The sequence below is a fragment of the Molossus molossus genome, unplaced genomic scaffold (assembly GCF_014108415.1).
Source record: "Molossus molossus isolate mMolMol1 unplaced genomic scaffold, mMolMol1.p scaffold_m16_p_5, whole genome shotgun sequence".
NCBI classification, from domain to species: Eukaryota; Metazoa; Chordata; class Mammalia; order Chiroptera; family Molossidae; genus Molossus; species Molossus molossus.
In genome coordinates, this window is record NW_023425388.1 from 76,808,599 (window position 1) to 76,830,061 (window position 21,463).

The window sequence follows — 21,463 nt, forward strand, 5'->3', positions numbered from 1 at the left end:
CTCATGTTCGCTAAAATAACAGACATTAAAACTAAATGGTCTAACGTAGTCATAGTAACTCCTTAACAAATATTTGTGTAAAGGAAGGAAGCACCAGGGCACCAAGAATGGTGATGTGGGCTATACACTATCCAGGACCGACCTACTAAGTTCCTACCACTGTGCTGAGGTACAGGAATTCCCCCCTTATCTGTGGTTTCAGTTACCCATGGTCAACCATGGTTCAAAAATATTAAATAGAAAACTCCAGAAATAAACAATACATACGTTTTAAATTGTGTGCTCTTCTAAGGAGTATGATTACATCTCATCCTGCTGTCTCACCTGGGACACGAATCGTCCCTCTGTCCAGCCTGTTCACACTGGATCCTCTCCCTGCCCATCAGTCACATAATAGCCCTCTCAGTTATCAGATCCACTGTCATGGTATCACAGTGCTTGTGTTCAAATGACCCTCATTTTATTGTAACTTTTCTACTTCAATTATTATTGTTGCTAATCCCTTACTGTGCTTAATATAAAATTAAACTTTATCATAATACATGTAAGAAAAAAACATAGCATATATAGAATTTAGTATTCTCTACAGTTTCAGTAATCCACTGGGGGTCTTAGAATGCATCCCCCCTGGATAAGGGGGACTACTGTATCTATATAATTCTCACAAGAACCCTATGGTCTAGATGATATTTACATTTTGTAGATAAGGAGACTGAAACTCAGAGAACTTATACTACTTGTGTAAGGTCTCCCAGGAAAATATTAAAAGCAGAGTTCTAAATTCAATGTCAGGTTGACTTAAAAGCAATGATGTTAAAAACAATTGAGGGAACTGAAAATGATTTTTTAAAAATTACCTTTATGGTTGAGAGTATGATAGATATCCCATCCCCTCCCCTCACTGATCCCATCCACCTTGCTCCCACCTCCCACCCAATGCTTCACCGCATTATTGTCTGTGTCCATTGGTTATGCTTATATATGCATATAAATTCTTTGGTTAATCTCTTCCTGCTCCCTGCCCCACCCTTCCCTCTGAGATGCGTCAGTCTGTTCTCTACTTCCGTGTCTCTGGATCTGTTTTGTTTGTCAGTTTATCTTGTTTATTAGATTCCACATATAAGTAAGATCATGTGATACTTGTCTTTTTCTGAGTGGCTTATTTCACTTAGGATAATACTACACAGGTCCCTCTATGTCATCTCAAACGGTAAGAGAGCCTTCTTTTTAACACCTGCATAGTATTCCATTGTGTAAATGTACCACATATTTTTTATCCACTCATGTACTGACAGACACTTGGGCTGTTTCCAGATCTTAGTCATTGTAAATAGCACTCTATGAACATAGTGGTGCAAATATTCTTTCTGATTGGTGTTTCATGCCTCTTAGGATATATTCCTAGAAGTGGGATCACTGGGTCAAATGGCAGTTCCACTTTTAATTTTTTGAGGAAATTCCATACTGTTTTCCATAGTGGCTGCACCAGTCTACACTCCCATCAGCATACATTAGTAAGTGTAATTTATTATTTCCTGTTCTTAAAAAATGTTATTTCCCACTGCTTTTAGACAGTAGATTTATTTATGGTATGCCAGTGGCTGTAAGGGTATGTACAATTGAAAAGAAATAAAAATAAATCAGTCTTAAAAAATAAAATTAAAACCTGCTACGGTCCTTTAGCAGTGATCACTTAACCATTATAAGCAAACAATTCCCCAAAGGAGTTTATATGGTGGCAAAAAGGTATGGATATGGATAAATAAATTTCAAAGTACAAACTATCAAAAATGAGAATTGGAAAACCCACCTGTTCCCTGGCCCTACACAAATCTCCAAACGATTATCACTAGAATGAGTGAAAGAGTGAATTACTGGTCCAGATGCGTATTGTTGTCCCAGTTTCCACCTTAAAGTATTTCACCTCTATCGTTCTCAATTAACCTTTTCTAATTCAGGTGGAAATATTATCTGCAACCATAAAACACTTTAATAAAATTTAAAATATATTCATTTTAAGCTATTGTCTTAAGGAAAGTGCTACTTTTTTCTCTTTTTTTTCTATAAAGGAAGGAAACTTTTTAAAGTCGATGGCTGATAATGGGTTACTTGTGCATCTGATATAAACTTTCAAAAGTATTTAATTTTAGCCCTGGCCGGTTTGATTCAGTGGTTGGAGCATCGGCCTGCAGACCAGAGAGTCCTGGGTTCGGTTCTCACTAGGGGCATGTACCAAAAAAGGAAATTAATTTTAAAAGTAATTACTGAAATCGTTGCTAATGAAAAAGTGTTGCTTGCCTGAAATTCCATTGTAGGCATAGAAATGACATAATAGAGATCCTAACAGAGTGTAGGGTTTCTGGCTGAGGACGTTTGGTGAACAATGCAAAGGCAGCATGTTCTGGTTGAAACCATTTTGGACAGAGAATTAGAAAAACTGAGCACTTATCCTTGATTTTGCTATTAAATAGATGTGTGACCTCAGCTATGCACTTCATTTTCTAGTGCCTCTCATTTTTCTTCAAACCTACAGGACAATGATACCTTCCTCTCCATATTTTACGTTAGTGTTATCAGCACTAAAGAAGACACATCTAAGAGAATCAAGGACTTGCCCCAGAATCTGACCATTGTTCTAAATGAGCCTTATGCAATTCTTTTTGGTCACATGTGTCTAACTTAGGTTAGTTAACTTCATTTTATTTCTTTTCATCTGTTTAAAGAATATGTATTTATCTTTTCTATTTGTTTATTACCACTTAAATGCTGTGCCCCAACAGTTTTTGGTTTTAGAATATTAAGACCCCTCCCCCAAATAGTTGAACACTCATTTTTTCATCCATCCATCATCCACCCATCATCCATCCATCATCCACCCATCCAGCCAGCCAGCCATTCATCTATCCACCCAATCAATCATTCATGCATTCATTGTACATATATTGAATGCCTATATTGTGCGAAGATTGTGCCTGTTGCTGGGCATTACACTATTTCAGTAATGCATGTGAGGGTGAAATTTATATGGTTAAAACTGCTGCCCAGCTTGTTGAAAAGAAAAGCTGACAGTGGCAAGTCCCCTTGACCTGCCTCTCTAGACCCTGGGAATGTTTAAAAGCAAGCCCAAGGTCCACTTCCCTTCTGATCCCAAAAGAGCCTTCTGCACTTTCGAGGCCCTGACAGATGCTGAGAAGTTTGAGTAGGTCCACGCGGAAACTTAAAGAGCTAGTCTTAAATGTTCTCATCATGTATCAGAGAGAATCTTTATGACTGTTGCAGAGTAGATTGATTTTATAGGTTGTTCAGTTGAAGCAGGAAAAATACATTTTATCAGGACAATCTCTTCCTACTCCATACCTTAAGGCAGAGATAAAGTTAGGATTGGGAATCTTTTACATTTCTAATATGATTGCATTCTTAAGAGAACCCTTAGGGTGAAAAATGTATCAAATAGATTTTCTACAGATAAAAATTATCCTGGTGGATAACATTTTATAAAATTGTCGTCTTCTGCAGGTTTTCCAGTGAATCAGTTTCGATTCAAGCAGGTCCCATATGGCTGTTTCTCAAAATGTCTTACCTTGTTGCTGCTTTTCCACATAGTGGGAAACATTGAAGATCAGCGATATAACCAGAGCTAAAATTAAGGCGGCTATAATTGCCCAGACATAAAACTGGCATTCAGAGTTTCCTGCAAAGCAAAGCAAACATACCCTTAATATAGGTACTGGACTTATGGGGGGAGTTACTTCGTAAATTATATAAATGTCTAACTGCTATGCTGTACATCTGACACTAATATAAAATAATATTGAATATCAATTGTAATAAATAAATAAATAAATAACCCCGGCCAGTGTGGCTCAGTGGATTGAGCATCACCCCAGGGACTGAAAGATCCCAGTTTGATTCCTGAACAGGGCACATGCCCATGTTTCAGGCTTGATCCCCAGTAAGGGGCATGCAGGAGGCAGCTCATAGATGTTTCTCTCTCACATTGATGTTTCTATCTCTCTCTCCCTTCCTCTCTCTCTAAAAAAATGAGTAAAATCATTCAAAAAATTAAATAAATAAAATGTGTTGTCAAATCAATAAATATATATAGTAGCTTCTTACCTATGTGTTTTAAAACTATTCTATTTATTCACAACAAAGGACAAACCCTCTGCTAAAAAGCTAACATTGAAAGTCAAAGGCTTCTTACAGATTTCAATATGAGTATTGGTGAAGGTCCCTGAATTCAGTGTGGGCAAAAAGAAACATTCTTAGTGTTAATGACATGGAAGACATTTTTAGTCTAGCTATTAAAATTTGACAACTGGTGACTAATTATAAAAAATTTGGTTCAAAACCAAGAATACCCAAATTACCCAGAATCATAATTTGCTATATTTTTGCTCTTTCTTTCATCCTCAGACTATAATCATACTTGCTTTCAATATTTACTGAAAATTACTTATTTCCTTCTATTATTCCCAGTAGCATAGGATACTGTGTTTTGGGATAAAACAATAATTCTGGAATCACAGTAACCCCATTTTGTCAAGACTGGCCATAAGAGCTTTACTCATATCATCTAGATCCCCATGAACAAATGATGGAGAGTTGACTATGTGTCCCTTTCCCATCTGTGAAAGCTTATTTCATTCCATAAACAGGGTTCTGTGGGGTATTATTGTGCATATATATATATGGATGTATTTATGTAATAGATATATAAATACATATATGCACAGTCACCCTTGATTATTTATGACAATCTTTACACATAATATGAATGACTACTAAGATAATTAGCTTGATTTTATAAATATAATAATATAATATATAGTATACATAAATTATACAAATTATATAATAAGGAGGTGGGGCATAGATGTGTAAACATAATTAGAAATGCAAGAAAGACAATGTGTAAATAGCTACAACGGGGACTGTGTTCCTTCCAGTCCCAACTCTCTGTGACTACCCAGAATAAGAAATCATTTTAGGGCCTTTCAAAGAAGTCCAAATACTGACGTTAAACACGGTAAACAGAATAAGCAAGCCCTTAATAGGAGGGAAATTAGTTTTGCTTCCCTAATCTGTCTTTAAAATCATCCAGTAAAGAATACCTAAGCCCAGCCCTGGCCGGTTTGGCTCAGCGGTTAGAGCGTCGGCCTGCGGTCCGGAGAGACCCGGGTTCGGTTCCCGCTAAGGGCACGTACTTCGGTTGCAGTTTGTCCCCGGCCCTGGTTGGTCGTGCGGGTGGCAGCCACTCGATGTGTCCCTTTCACGTCGATGTTTCTCTCTCTCTCTCTCCCTCCCATTCTATCTGTACAAAAAATGGAAAAATGTCCCCAGGTGAGGATAAAAAAAAAAAAAAAAAGAATACCTAAGCCCAAATGTTCTTTGTGCTGCTCTGTTTTACTTACACTCTTCATCTCAAATTGGACATTTGAATTTCTAATTGTTTTCTTTGGATACTTGTTGACATTGCTGTGGTTCTTGAACTGCTCTCAGTGGTCCTGTGCATTTTACTTGGCTTATTTATTTATTGACATCATTTATTTATAAATGAACATAAGTTTATAGATAATTAAATATAAAAAATGTATATATATGTACTTATGTTATAGACATACAAATACATATATGCACATGATTTACACATCACTTATTTTTACATACATTGCTTTGTTTGAACCAGTCTGTGGCTCTTATAACACCAGCAAATCTGTCTACTAATGTTTGCTACCTCCTCTTTAATATTGCACCATAGTATTTAGATGTTCAAAGTATTTTCAGTTCCACAAAGAATAGGACTGTTTTTGCCTTCTGCTCTGCAGTGCCAGACATAGAGTATATGATTTATAAGAATTTTTCAAGAGTTAATAAATAGAAAAACTTAACTGATAATCGTAGGAAAATGTGTGGTTTTCTTTTCTTTAAGGGGATTTTTATATTTCAGAAATATAAAAAAATTGTGAAGACTGGAATCGTTTTTTATCTTCTGCAATAGACCTACCAATTAATTTAGTTAAAAACACTAATTTATTCCACAAGAACATAATCTTGTAAATATTTATGAGAATTCTACAATATAACATTTATTAACTATTTTAAATATACTAATAATTCTAGGTATTTTATGATACTGCATATATCACTATAATTATTTGATATTTACATTTAATTATATATTTTAAAATAAATCACAAATGCCTTCTGACCTGGCTGGTTTTGCTTAGTGGTCAGAGCATCAGCCAGCAGGCCAAAGAGTCTCAGGTTCAAATCCCAGTCAAAGGCATGTACCTGGGTTGCAGGTTCGATCCCCAATCCTGATTGGGGTTGTTTGAGAGGTAACCAATCGGTGTCTCTCTCACATTGATATCTCTCTCTCTCTCTCTCTCTCTCTCTCTCTCTCTCTCTCTCTCTCCCTCTTTTCCTCCCCCTCACTCTATCTACAAATTAATGGAAAAAATATCCTTGGGTGAGGATTAAAAAAAAAAATCACAAGTACCTTCTGAGTGTAAATTTTTAAAATTCCAACAATACTGAAATATAAAATAACATGTAAGGTCCTCTATTAAAATATAAATGGGACACTAATATTACACTAATTGGCCTTTAAAAAAAAAACTTACCAGTGTGTTTGGGGAATTTTTACCATGCTAGTATGTTAATTTTAGTGGCTGCATAGAATTACACAGTATTTGCTGTAATATAATTCATCTAGCCATTTCTCTAAGATGGACATTCTGATGTTTTAAATGTTTTATTTCCTGTAACCAAAATGCAAGAAACTCCACTGGACATATTGTGCATATATATGTGGCTTATTTGTAGAAGAGGTTCCTGAGAATAGAATTACTGTGTCAAAGGGAACTCGTAAAGCATCCTTTCTGGGAGAGATTGATCCCCTCCTTCCACTGACGCTAATCCTTTTCAGGTGGTTGATTTAACATAATTGTGGAAAATGGGGCCAGTAAGCTGTCTCACTTGCCAGATAGATACCAGTTTCCCTCTTTGCTGTCACAATACATTGACAGAATTTTACAGAAATATTCATTTCTGATGTCTGTTATTAAATTAATGAGTTTATTATTATTTTTCTTCTTGCATTTGTCACTTAAGGACACACAGTCTAAGTACAGTTCTAATTTCTTTCACATTTTATTTATTTTTATTTGTTTAATTTATTTTTTATTGTTTAGAGAGAGAGATAGGGAGAGGGAGAGAGAGATGGAAACATCAAAGAGAGAACATCGATTGGCTGCCTCCTGCATGCTCCCCATTGGGGATTTGGCCCACAACTTGGGCATGTACCCTGACCCAAAATTGAACCAGCGACCTCTTGGTGCATGGGTCAATGCTCCATCACTGAGCCACACCAGCTGGGCTTCTTTCACATTTTAAAGCAATTTGAGGGCACACACTATATTTTCTATTGAGCTATGTCACAATGATCATTTCAGATTATTCAGGCAGTTAAAGTAGACTATATTCATTCACTGTCTACAATCACTATATTTGGTGACATTTAAATAAATAAACTCTAATTGTTACAAAGAAGCCAGGAATGTTATACACATCATCCATGTTCAGTATTTAAAAACAGTAAACTCAGATGAGCAAAAACAAAAAGATAAGTATTAACCATAACCTTATCAAGAGACAATCACTGTGAACACTTTGGTTAATATACTTATTTTCTGTGTAGAAAATTTTACAGGTGAAGACACAAGATTTAGTTATATTGACTATATTGTCATCTACTTTACCCCCAACAATTTCATAATGTGCTTCTTTTCCTAGAAGCAAAATATGCTTTCATTTCTTTTAGCTGCCTATATTCCATTGTACAAGTTTTCCATAATTTATTTAGACAACCTTTATTGTAAGAAATGTAAGTTGCTTCTAATTTTTAGTTATATAAGCAATGTTATGATTAATATCTTTAGCTAAATCTGTATACCCACCTTATTTCTTTTTTTTTTTTTTAGGTAAAAGATCTTGATGATGAATTGCTAGATCAAAGGATATACACATAAAAAGACATACAAATTTTGATAACTTGATGTCCTAGATTTTAAAACACAGTACTAAGTAAAGCATTCACAAGTCAGTCTGCCCTCTTTCCTATTGGTTCTGTTGGCCCTGATGTTATGTTTATAGCTCGTTTGGCTAATCCACACTACAACAGCCACTCAGGATCTAGCTCTATCCTTCCACACACTGTCCTCATATATTCCCCTCCTCCATGATTCCTAGAGAAAGTTGTCTCTTTGTCCTTCTGGAATCTATGACGTAGGTCCTTCAAAAGAAGGTGCTTGTTCCTATTTCTTCCCTAAATTTAAAGGACATCACACTTTTCTTCCCTTATCACCAATTAGTTCTACAAAATGTTATTTTAGGTTTCTTATATCTTTTAGGGTTTATCTGCTATACCCACCCAATAATACACTATGCTCCAATCATTCTGAAGCACTTGCAATTTTCAAGATACCATTTTGTGTCTTTATGTCTCTGCGTATTTGTTCCTTTGCCTGAAATACCTTTCCCTTACCCATCTGATGAATTCCTAGTCATCCTTTCTCTTTGAGGTGTTCATTCAATGCTTCCTGTCCCCCACCAAGTGACATTCCAAATATCCCTCTAGATTTCAACAAATATTGATGTAATGATCATTTATATATAAAAATCTCTCCCCAATAGACTCTTAGCTTCCCAGATGATAGAAAGACTATCATATTTATGTTCATCTTCATGCCTCATTTTATCATTGTACCTACTATTATAGGGATTAAATTAACTAAAACATATAATGAGAGTTGGAGAGTAGTTTTTCTCACTAATATTTAATCAATAAACATTAGCTGTTGTTCTTTTATTATTATCATACTACTAGTAAGACCTCTATCATCATTTCTGCAACTTATTCAGCACAAAGTAGGTACTCAGTAAACATGTAACAACTGACTAAATAAATGAAAAGTGGAGTAAAAAAGGTTAACGTAATGACCAGGACCAACAGACAGGTTCTGATCAACAGACAAGTATGAGGTCTAGAAATAGCTACAACCCAAGAAAGATTTTATTACATTTGTCTCCAGTGCTATTGAGAAAGGACCTTCCTTCCAGAAGCTGGGAAATAGAGAAGAGTAGCTCATAGGTCCCTGTGACTCTGGTGAGAGTTCTCATCAACAAATCCTAATTCTCTGCCTCGAGTCAGTGTTTACCAAAAACATACAGAGAATTCATTTGTTTCCCAGGAAGCATGATACAAAAATGTTGGTCCTAACAGCTAATTATATGATTAGATTTATGGGGGTAGTCACCACTATAAATAAACAAGATTTTACTTTCTGGTTTAAAAATCATTGGGGAGTTTGATTATAGTCAGTATAATCTCTGGGAGAGACATTTAGGATATACTACTAGTTGAGGTAGCTGTCTAAGCCCAACCACAATCCTAGGAATATACATGCTTGCATAAAGTTGGGATGTTAATAACATAGAGTCAGGTTGAACAAAAATAATCTGCTTACAGCCCACATAATAATCTTAAGCATAAAATGGGATGTGCTTTCATCCTCTTCTTTTGAACTTTTACCTTAAGGACCTGCTATATTTATTTTTACTTGTTAAATGTACACCCTCCAACTGTGAGAACAGAAAAATGGATTCTTCTTATATGCTGATTATATGATTCTACCTTCATAAACCAAGTCTTGAAATAGTTGCTCTATCTAGCTATTATTAAGGAAAGAATGGCTGAAGAGTAATTATTTAAAACTCAAATTATTGTTTTTGGTAGATATCCATTTTCTTTCAGCCTAGTAATTATGTATCGGCATAGCACAGCGTAGCATAGTTTAATACAACTAAGAACATATTTCACAGCTAATTTATCACTATGGAGTTAACCAGAAAGTTACATTGCTTAAAATTAAATAGTTAATGGATGCATTAATAGTTTACCTTTGGCCAAATTGGGTGACTGGTACCCTTGCTTTAGAAATAATTGGGTTTAGAGTGATTGTATCAAATGTCTGTGACATATGCTTTGGAACTGTGATCATTCGCTCATACACATGCTGAAAGGAAAGCTTCTCCCTGGATCTCCCTCTGAAGGGAGGTAGAATGGACTTCATTGACTTTGTGTACTGGGACATATCCCAGCTATGTACTCAATTTCTTAAGAGAATATCAAACCTGCTTTCATCTCAGCTGACTTTGGTCCCTCAGATGGCAACAGAGAACAAACTTCAGGTTGTAGTCCGAAAATAAAAATGAAAACTCTCTGCTTTTTGTACTCTTTCATTTTCTACATTTTTATGTCTTTGTCATCAGAGCAAAATAAACCCCATTTTAAGAAAAAGAACCAATATATGAAACTTATTATTTTCATTAATTATATGGGTGTGATAAACTGGAATATATTGTTTAGTACATCATTGGGTATCTTGGGTATAAGAAGCTGGGGATCTCCTCAAAAACAGGAACATTTTGTCCAGCCGGTGTGGCTCAGTGGTTGAGCATAACCCATGCACCAAGAGGTCGCCAGTTTGATTCCTCATCAGGCCAAATCCCCAATGGGGGACAGGCAGGAGGCAGCCACTTGATATTTTCTCTTGTCAATGTTTCTCTCTCTTTCTCTCCCTACCGCTCTCTCTAAAATCAATAAAAAGAAAAAAAAATTTAACTGAAACATTTTTATTCTTGTAGTCCATGTGAATATTATTGGTCATGTGTTTGTATTTGTGTATCATTTGACAATCTACCTTAAATCTGTAGGATTATATGATACTCATTTTTTGTGAAGTAATTGTATCCCTTGCTCCTTAGTTTCCTCTTGTTTTGATTTATTTTGTTATCGTTTATACTGTTCTCTGTATTTCTAATACCTCTCTTTCTTGGGGAGGGGCAAGAGACTAAATGAATACATAGAAAATAATAACAAATCTCTAGAACTTATGCTTCAGAGAACTAATCAAATCATATTTCTTCCTACTTAGCATTTCTTTCCTCTATTTCTTACATCTAGTATTTAGTGTATACTCAATAAATAGTTGTGGTTTGGGTGGCATAGTATAAAATATAGCATAGTATAAAAAAGCAAATTTCAAGGCAGTAAGCAGAAAGCCCTAATCTTATTTAAATAATACAAGTAATTTAGCTATAAATTATCCTATCATTTGCACACAATTATATTTCAATTAAAAGTTTCTCTTTCACCTTTTAATTAAAGAAAGCACTGCAAAAGTTGCATTAGTCCAACAATTGCTACAAGAAGGTAATTTCCCTCTCAGCTACAAACAGCTAAATCAGTATAACAAGCCTACATTTTATATAAATCTTTAAGGAAAGACCTAATATTTTTGATGAAATTTCCCCAACACTAATGCAAGAACTTGGACCACACTGTACATTCCTCTAGGTTTTATCATTTACAGTAACAGTAAATTTGTTTCACATAACTTGTTAGAGGCCTTTTAAAACACAGCTACATTCTAATGTGTAAAGGTTTAGCATGGTCTCCAGTTTTCCTCTGATGTTAGGAGTCTATATTCCTAGTTAACCCTTTTATTTTCCATTATTTTTTTCTTTTGTAATATGATCTGATCCTTATATAGGAAGATTTTCATTTATAAGCTTTGTATTTCATGACATTCTTGATGTCTTTCATAATGTTTGATTGCCAACAGTAAATTCTCCCATTTTGAAAAAAAATTAAACATACACACACACACACACAGATGAAAAGATACTGAGTAGCTAAACAATGAAGATTTTCAACTTGAATGGCTTATCTGTATAAATGTTAACACACACACACACACACACACACACACACACACACACACACACACCACTTGATCCCTCCCTTACCCAGTTATTTTCCATATACAGTATGAATATTCCCAGATCTATGTAGGTATCTAGTCAGTAAAAACAGTCCCCCTTGAAATACTGAATGCATAAAGTGCTCTAATATTCTTGTCCAACAAATGCAATCTCTAGTATCGTTATTCATTAACTGTAATTACTTTAATTTGTATAGCTTTTATCTATTTAAAAAGAACTCCCACATAATTTGAATTTAGCTATTTACACTGTTAAAAAGCCAAAGGCCTCAAGAAGTTATTAGTGAGGCAATGACAACTAGGAAACCATGATTTAAGTTCCTATTTGTCTTTCAACTGCCAAAGGCTAATAGACATAGATTTAATTATAAGAACTCAGACTCCTTTAAAGCCAGAATTACTTGGCAGGCAGTGTATTTAAAATTCACAATTACTTGTGCTCTGGAAGGAAACTCATCTAAGCAAATGTAATGTGTTTCTGGTTTGATTCATACAGAAACCTTTACTTAAACAGTAAAGGTTAGAACAATAGAAAAGCAATAATTACAATGCCTTAATTGTTTCCTTCAGGGGTTATAACTGAGACAAGTATATGAGTGTATAGTATTTAGGATATGGCTTCTCTTTTTGTTTAGCCTCAAACATATATTTTTTTCTTCATTAATTAATTTATTTTTTGTTACAGATGTTTCTCCTTTTTCTCCCCAGACACCCTCCTCCCTATCTCACCCCCTGCCCCCAGCATGATGGTTTCTCTCCTTGGCTTGTAAACTCTATCAGAGTACTGACTATCTCTTCCTTACATTCCATCAATGTGTATATTCATTTTAGGCATCCCAGAAAGTTCGAAGAAAAAGTTCTGATGTAACAGTCTCCATAAATTTACTCATGAATTTTTCTTACTGTGCTGATGGTTTGGTGATGAACTAGGCACATTCTTAACTCTTTGAATGTAGCACCTTGTCATTATCCACACAACCCCCCACTTCCCGCACTAGCCATCCCCATCTCCCGATCACTAGAAGGCATTAGAGTGATAGACAGGAGCGCTTGGAGGGGTTCTCAAATCTAGTCCCATGAAAGAGAGGACAATAGCAAGATAGCACATTGGAATGTCTGTTTCAAACAGCGTGGAGACAGTGAATGAGTATAGTCACATATTAGCCATGTGACTTTCTGAAAATCACTGAACCTCACTCTCTGAGCCACTTGTAAAACGTGAGTTCAAATCCCCATATCTGTGACATAAAGATTCCCTTCTTTTAATACATCATAGTGTTCTTAACCATTACTGGCTAAATTTAATCAAGGAAAGCATAGCTATGAGAGTATTGTTCCTATAGGAGATGCACCATGGTAAAACCCTCTGAAGATAGCATGGGTGTGTGGAAACTGTCATCCAACAAAATACTTTAACTACTATGTGTCTTTAGTGTTTTAATGTCTGTTAATTTTTTCTCTATTCTTTTAAATTCAGGAATCGCCCTGGCTGGTTTGGCTCAGCAGTTAGAGTGTCAGCCCATGGACCAAAGAGTTGCAGGTCCGATTCGGGTCAAGGGCACACACCTTGGTTGCAGTTCATCCCTGGGCTGGTCAGGTTGTACGGGAGGCAACCAGTCAATGAGGCTCTATCACGTCAATGTTTCTCTCTCTCTCCCTCCCTCCCACTTTATCTGATAATAAGTAGAAAAATATCCGCAGGTGAGGAATAAAAGGGTAAAAAATAAATAAACTCAGGAATGCTGAGAAAATTAAATAAAATTAAAAATATCTGGAAAGGTGATTGATAATATTTATTATTGACTAGCAATTTATGGACATTTATTTCTCAGCTGTGATATTTAAGTGACAATTTTTCCTGGGTTGACTTTCCTTAAAATCACTGCCAAATTATCTAAATTAAATGATGAAACATTTTTAACCTACTTTTATTTTAAAGAACTTCTGAATTTAAAAGATGAGTCATAGATCAGTCCTACATACCTAGTTTCTAAAAGAAAGGTTCTTAAAAGGTGAGGCTCAAGGGAAAAGAAACCTGAACAAAGACGATGAAAATTATTTATTAGAAAAACAGCAGGGTAACTACACTGTGAATCATTGTTTAAATTAATAGTAGACCAAAGGAGTTGTTTTTACCACTTGACTCAGCTAATAAATGATTTTGCATAAATGCAGAAACATAGTAGGAATTACGATAGCCGCACGTTTATTGATGCAATGACTACAAGGCATATAGGTAGGAGAAAAGGAAAGATTTGATTTTTCTTTCCACGCATTGTTTTAATTAACTAGGAATTTCACTTTTTTGTTGGGTTCAAACATTTTCTATTTTACTTTACCTATTTCAATGTAAAAAAATATTATCATCTGATTGTTATCTTATTTCACATCAAAGTTTTTGTTTAGTTTTAAGATCAATGAGGCTTTCATAATGAATCCTTTATATTTTTGTCTCTTCTGTGGAATTGTAGAAGGTCTTAATTGACAGTGGAGGAGCTCCTATATTACACCTGAAGGGAAAATCTAAATTTCAAAGTGCTATGGAGGAAATTTTATCACATCCCTTATAAAATTAGCATTAATTAATATTGGAAATAGCTGAATGTCATAGTTACTGACTTTGGCCTTCCCTGTTCCCCAACACCATCAGTTCACGGCAACTGTCCCTAGTATTGCTGTGTTCATTTCTTGCAGGTCACTAGCAAACCTAGAACAACTGTTTGTGTCCTTTGCTACCCTGTGAACCCTGGAAAAGATGAAAACCACGTATGTCAGCTTACGCTCCCCTGTGCGATTAACCCAATCAAATGTTTTGAAATCCAGCAAAAGAACAAACACTGGAAGGAAATTCGCAGAAATTATGTTATAATATCTTTACAAATAGCTCATGCAAATTAACGTTAAAAGTATATAAGCATAACAATTAAGCAAAATATGTACTCAGGCTATTTACCAATGATGGAATTATAAACAGTTTTAAAAACCCATGCAAAAATGTTCAACCTCATTATAATCAAAGTAATGCATATTAAACAATGGTTTAGCATGTTGTGCTTTTTATTAGGAAACATTTCTTTAATTAGGTCAGCCTGCTAAGGAGAAGCCCTGCTAGGAGGAGAGTGAATTGGCTTTGGTCGGAAAAGCAATTTGGTAATAATGAGACTTGAAATGTTCATAACCTCTTACTTGGTAACTCCAGTTCTAGAAACTTTCCCAAGAAAATAATCCTAAATGTAGAAAAAGCTACAGAGATGCTCATCTTTCTGTCATTTAAAATATTTTTTTAAAAAACTGGATACAACATAAATGCCCAACAATAAACAAGTAACATAAATTATAATTAACCCAATAGATGTTATCTTGTATGTTCATGTAAAATAGGCAGAAGTTATTATAAAAAAGGGAAATAGTTACATTATAATGTTTGTGAAAAAAGCTGGATTATGATTTTATGTACATTATTATTTCAATTATTAAAAGCAAACCATGTCAAATGTACAGAAATAAAAATGGGAAGGAAATACAATGTACTATATTGAGGTTTTTTTAAGGAGATGGGAACTATGTAAATGATATATATAAGTGTGTATATACACACACACACACATATATACATGTGTGTGTGTATATATATGTGTGTATATATATATTTAACAATTCTCACCCTTAATAAATATACATGTTTTCTCTTACCACAAACAATGTTTATTAAAGAAAAATTACTTAAAAGAATTAAAGACGGATGAACTATCAACATGGAAGAGACACAGCTAATCAAAGTGGATTCAGCTCTCACAATCCATTCCACATATGATGGAATTCTGGGGGGAGTTAATATATTTCCTAAACTCTAAAGAATTAGAATGTGGCTACTCTTAACCTACTTTATAACTAAACTAAGATGAAGAAGAATGTGTATGGTCAATGAGTTTCTTTAAATATAACAAGTCCTGCCTGTGTCATAATTATTTAAAAAAACAAACAAACAAAAAAAAAAACACTTACTAAACAGCTATAACTCACTTTATATTATAAAACACTTCCAAAGTTTTTTTCTAAGAGCACATAGTCATGTATGCTCATTAATAGATTTCAAAATATGTTCTAATTATACTGAAGGTTATCCCACATTTAAAAAATAATGTGTAAACTAATTTACTTTCCAAATCTTACGTGTCTTTGCTGGAGACTTGGAAATTATTAAGTGAAATTTTAGGCATAGGAATGGAACAAAAGAATTAAAAACTCCACTTACCTGACATGCTTCTTTTCTCAGAGAAATCCTTATGTAGCCATAAGGCAAACGCATGGATTCAAAATGCTCCTGGAAACTTTTGCTTCTAAGTAACGTTAGCTTTGTTGTGTTAGAAGTGTGCCAATAAAACTTGTTATCTCCACCTCAGGTTTTTCTCTCTTCTGTTTCTTAAAATCTTTCGTGTGTACTTTGTTCAGTTACAAACAGGAAATGTGGTGATGGAGGCTTCTAGACTTCTGATCTGAAACTGGTAGGCTCTTAAGTTTTTATGTAACGTGAGAAAATACCACAATGCTACGTACTCTGGCATTTACATTTTCATCAATACCTAAACCTAATTCAAAACTAAACAATGAAATCAAGTTCTGAATTAGACCAAGAGGGGTCTCTGCTCTTTCTAGGAAGAATGCAGGGGTCTCCTCACTAATGAGTTTACATGGAAATAAAATAAAGTACATGAACTAGGGAGGAAATTATGAGAAGCCCCCAGGTGCGCTAAGCTGTTATCTTTGCTTTCTTTGAGACATGGTAGAAGAACGGAAATGAATACCTTTTGAACACGACTGTGTGTCAGGTACCTTCTCTACATTATTCCACCAGGAGAGTGAGGGCCTGCTTTCTCCACCAGCCCTCACCTCAGCCAGCGTGAGTCCCTCCGATCAATCTGGGCCCACTGGGCAACAAGCTCCAGCTCTCAGTTCCCACCCCAGAGTCTCCATGTTCAGAAGTTTTCAAATGTTAGCGAGCACCAGTATGTGATGTGGTACCAATTTAACATGCATATTCCTAAGACCCTCTAAATCAGAACATCTGGAGTGGAGCCCGGGAACCTGCAGTTTCACAAGCACCCCCTGGTTATTTTCATGCAGATGTTCTGAACAATGCTCTGAGAAACTCATATGTACATCAGTGGAAGCATTTTATCTCAGCGGGATCTATGCATGTGGTCTGTGTGTGTTTCTGTGTATTTGTATCTGTTGTGTGTCGTGTGCCTGTACATCTTTGCTTAACGTAGTCCACCAATTTTCTTTAATTATGGAATAATGACAGGCCTGAATCCAGTTTATTACAAAAGGAGAAATACTTAAACTTTTAGAACTTAAACTTTAAGGGAGACTAAAAAATGAGACCTGATGCACAGACTCAGAGCAAAGGTATTCGATAGATGGTTTGCAGGATATTTTACTCCAGCTGATTTCTCTAATATCCTTAAGGGCAGGGAGAGTATTGATTTTTATCTGTCATTAAAATTCCAGCCTCCAGAATGATGCCTGGCACACTGTAGTTTTCAATAAATATGTTCACAATGACTGAACAAATAAAAGAATGTTAGTCTTCTGCTTTCTTCTTGCTTCATTTAAAAAAAAACAACTTCCTAGTAACCAAAGTGATGGGCTTCCTTATTCTTGGAACAGAGTCAACTAAACACTAACGGAATTTTCTACTTCAATCGTTTTCTTCAAAAACATTTCTTGTGAATTATTGAATCAGAGTCTGTAAAACTAAAAGAGACCATGAAGACTCTTCATCTAATCTGATATTTTGAAAAGCATTTTCAAAATATGTTCTGTACAGCACTAGGACTTTAAGAAACTTTTGTAAAATTAATGTTCCTTCAACAAATATATTTGGAAAAACGGATGTTTTCACCTTTGTGAATACAAGCATATTAGAGGCTTGGTAAGTCCTACAAAAATAGAAACCCGAATAACCATTTTAACAGAGCTTTTTCTAATCCTATTTGGTCAGTCAGAGAGTTTTTGTTCAACTGCCATTCGTTAGCAGGGTGACGGGCCGTGTGAACTGGGCCTGGATGCCCACAGACCAAGAGCTCAAGGGAACAGAAGAATCAGGTTCCTGTAGGGACCAAAGGACAACAAAGAATCGGAAGGATCCATTCAAGAATTAGGTAGCACACAGGAAGAGAGACTGCTGAAAATCTGAATCCTGGATTTTAGGTAGTTTGGAATGCCTGAGACATCTGTTTAAGAGTCAAGGTCCCAGCTGTGGGGCAACCTGGAGGGGTTGAGCTTTGGTCCTCAAATAGGATAACTGGAGAGGAGAATTGGTGCCCCAGGCTCAAAAAGGGAACTTCACTGATAACCTAAACAAGACCTTGGAACATGGGCAAAGTAGATGCCCATTTACATCAACTGGGACATACAGAGAACTTACCTGGGAGAGAGAAGCGGTCTCAGGACTGGAAATTTAGGTGCAGGCATACCCTTGTTAGAACAACAGTGCAGAGGGTGAAACAAGAAGGAACAAGGATACCCGCATCCTAGGTCTTCCATAAAGCGCAAATCCAGAAGCAGTCAGGGTGTTCAGTAGTTGGTTTTGGCTGTAGAGAAGGTAGACTCAGGAATGATTCAGGAAAAAGGCAGGAATTCTTTGGTTAGCCCAGGAGGTACGTGTACCTCTCAAGAGAGCTCAAAGAAAGGGGGGCAGAGAGCCTAAATAAACCCACCAGTTGGACCAGTGCCTGAAGCTGCCTAAGGACTTCCCTGCCTCTGCTCTGTGAGATCTGGGGAAGGCAAGGGCAGAGGAGATGGGCACAGACAGAGAAGGGGTACACTTTTCCTCTTCAGGTCAGTAAGGCAGTCCGTGGTACACATTTCAATGACTTAAAATAGTTAATGAACACGATGCATGATCAGTATTTCCAAAATAGTAAAACTTAGGCTGATAAATCCTAACCACTTCACCATTTACCATTACGGTAATATTTTTGAAAAGCGATCTACATTATAATGTCTCCCATTAGATTTATATAATCAAGAGAGAGCAAGATTATCCAAGTTTACAGAGAAAGTTTGTATTTGTGCATTAGATAGCTCTACAGATGTTTGAAATTTGTCAGGGAAATATATGATCGTTTTTCATTAAATATAGAGGGCTGAGCACATAGAGACATGATCAGAATATAAAAGAGCCCGTGGATCTATATTTGTTATGAAATACAGTAGCGAGTGCATTCAGAGATTTGAATAATAGCTTCATGAGCATGTTCAAATGATAAATAAACATGAGGCGTCTGTAGTACTTTTTAATGAGATGGGTTATCAAAATGAAGTTTATAAGATAGCCAGACTAAGCAGAACTGTCCTAACAGTTAGAAATGTTGTAGGAGATTTTGGCAGAAGGGATGTAGTTTTGATGGTCACCTGTCAAGACATGAGAATTTTAAGGCCAACAAAACTGAGGTTTAGTTACCAAAGAAATAAAATAAAAACATATCAGAATGGCAGCTGCCAGTCAGAGCTTCCAAACTCAGAAAAAATGGGTCATGGAATATAAAAAGAAGCCAGTTTTCAAATTTTTTCTTATAATTATATATATATATTTTGTAATTTATCTTTATCATGATAGTATACATAACATATATATATATATACATATTATTATACACACACTCATATATATTTTTCTTTATTTTTTTTGATGCAAGTTTCAAACTACAAGGAGCAGTTTTTAGCAGGGGATAACCTGGGACTTTGACTTTATATATTTATCTATTGTTTACATTATTTATAAGCCCTGGCCAGTGTTGCCTAGTGGTTGGAGCATTGGTCCATGCACCAAAGTGTCGTGGGTTTGGTTCCTGGTCAAGATCAGGTACTGAGTTGCAGGTTCCTGCGTACAAGCAGCAAACAATTGATATGTCCCTCTCACATCAATGTTTCTCTCTCTCTCTCTCTCTCTCTCTTCGTCCCCCTCTCTCACTTATACTCTCTCTAAAAATTAATGGAAAAAATATCCTCAGGTGAGGATTAACAAAATAACATGCGCAACTTTTAGAGTTGTAATAAAGGATACTTATTTTAAAGACTCTTTAGAATACTATTGTTTTATAGAAACAGAATTTATTTCTCTGTGTGATTTTTCTTTATTCCAGTTGATCATTTTTTAGTAATACTAAAGCTAGTAAAAAATAAACAAACAATTTTAGGGGAAAAACCCCTATGCTTCCAATTATGCTGTTTTAAACTGTGAAATTATTCAAAATTAAAATTAATAATTGCATCTGATTAGACTATATTGATTACTCATATTTTCATTGTGTTTACACTATAAGATCATCCAGAAAATATAATAATTATTCAGATGGAAAAGAAAAGGACAATTTAAAAGCAATAAAAAAATTCATACATTTGGTATAAGATTCTCAGATCTTTTTATTACACTTATTATAGCCGTATAGAACAGTAGAGTAATAAAAATTGAGAAACAAGAGAGAGAAATGGCTAATAGCAGGTATAGTCTATTTTCCTACATGGGAAAGGCTGAAGTATCCAAAACTTCTGGAAGAGAATGATTTGCCCCATTATACAGATTTTTATGTGATGTTCTAGAGGGTGTGCTATTATCAAAGACAAAACATTCTGAGAAATTTTATTTGACACACAACTGACTCAACAAATTGAAATCAGTATATTTTCTGTAGGACTTTTCATAGCTTTGATGAGCTAATATGCAATTTCTCTTCTCAGGAAGAGAAATTTTTGTTGTATTATGTGATATTTCCAAAAATTATTGCACAAAAGGAATATACCTTTATTTTTTCAAAGCATTTTGCAGAACACTGGATCACATAACTTTATCTTTCTGTTGAACTAACCTTCTGGCATCCTCCCACATTAAGGACCTGATTTTAACTGAAGGACACCAAAAATAATATCAACTTTACCACCTGTATATTGATTTCCATCTCTAAAAATGTTTTGCTTGAGATTATAAAGAAATGAACCCTTAAATTCAAATGCCCAGGACAGGTAACACAGCATCCTCAGAATAGCTTACACAGTGATACTAGTTCTAGTGAATTCACCAAATAAGACATGCAATAAATTAAATTTGCTTGAAATAAGAGATTTTGGACTAGGACATTTCTAGAAGGCAAACCCTAGTTGGAGGACTCTAGGACCAGAAACATACAATGAGAGCAGGGACACTAAGAAATGATGCACAAGCCAGGGTCCTGAAACCAATGCACCAGTCAAAAGGGGTAGTTAGAGGAGTTTAATGAAAGGACTATTTGCAGAGGTGCTAGCAGGACTAAAAGGAAGAACAAGGGCTGGTGAAGCACTTTCAGATTAACAACAGCAAAAGCCCATATCAACCCTTTGGTTTGAAAGTAGTAGAAGAATATCTAGTTTCTGTAAACCAGTGAGATATATAGCTGTAAGAAAGGGCTGCCAGACAGGAACTATAGCTTTCAGTTAAAAATGACAACAACAACATTCATAGCCATTGCCACTTATGAACAGACAAGTAGGGAGCTGTGGGAGAATATCCAAAATTTGTTCTTCTTTACCCTTCAGTCTCCCACCCATTTTCCTCATTGGTCAAACCTAGTGAC

At 35.4% G+C, this 21,463-nt stretch overlaps 1 protein-coding gene across 1 annotated transcript in view; it reads right to left on the reverse strand.

Annotated features, from left to right (window-relative positions):
• LOC118617872 (T-cell receptor-associated transmembrane adapter 1) overlaps window positions 1-16,322 on the reverse strand; it is a 40,864-nt gene extending 24,542 nt beyond the window's left edge. Inside the window, exons 1-2 of the mRNA XM_036243906.1 lie at window positions 16,105-16,322; window positions 3,581-3,691 (exon numbers count right to left, since the gene is read on the reverse strand). Of these exons, the coding sequence (XP_036099799.1) occupies window positions 3,581-3,691; window positions 16,105-16,111 (118 nt within the window). The 5' untranslated portion in view covers window positions 16,112-16,322. The remainder of the gene's footprint in view (window positions 1-3,580; window positions 3,692-16,104) is intronic.
• Between the last annotated feature and the right edge of the window lie 5,141 nt (window positions 16,323-21,463).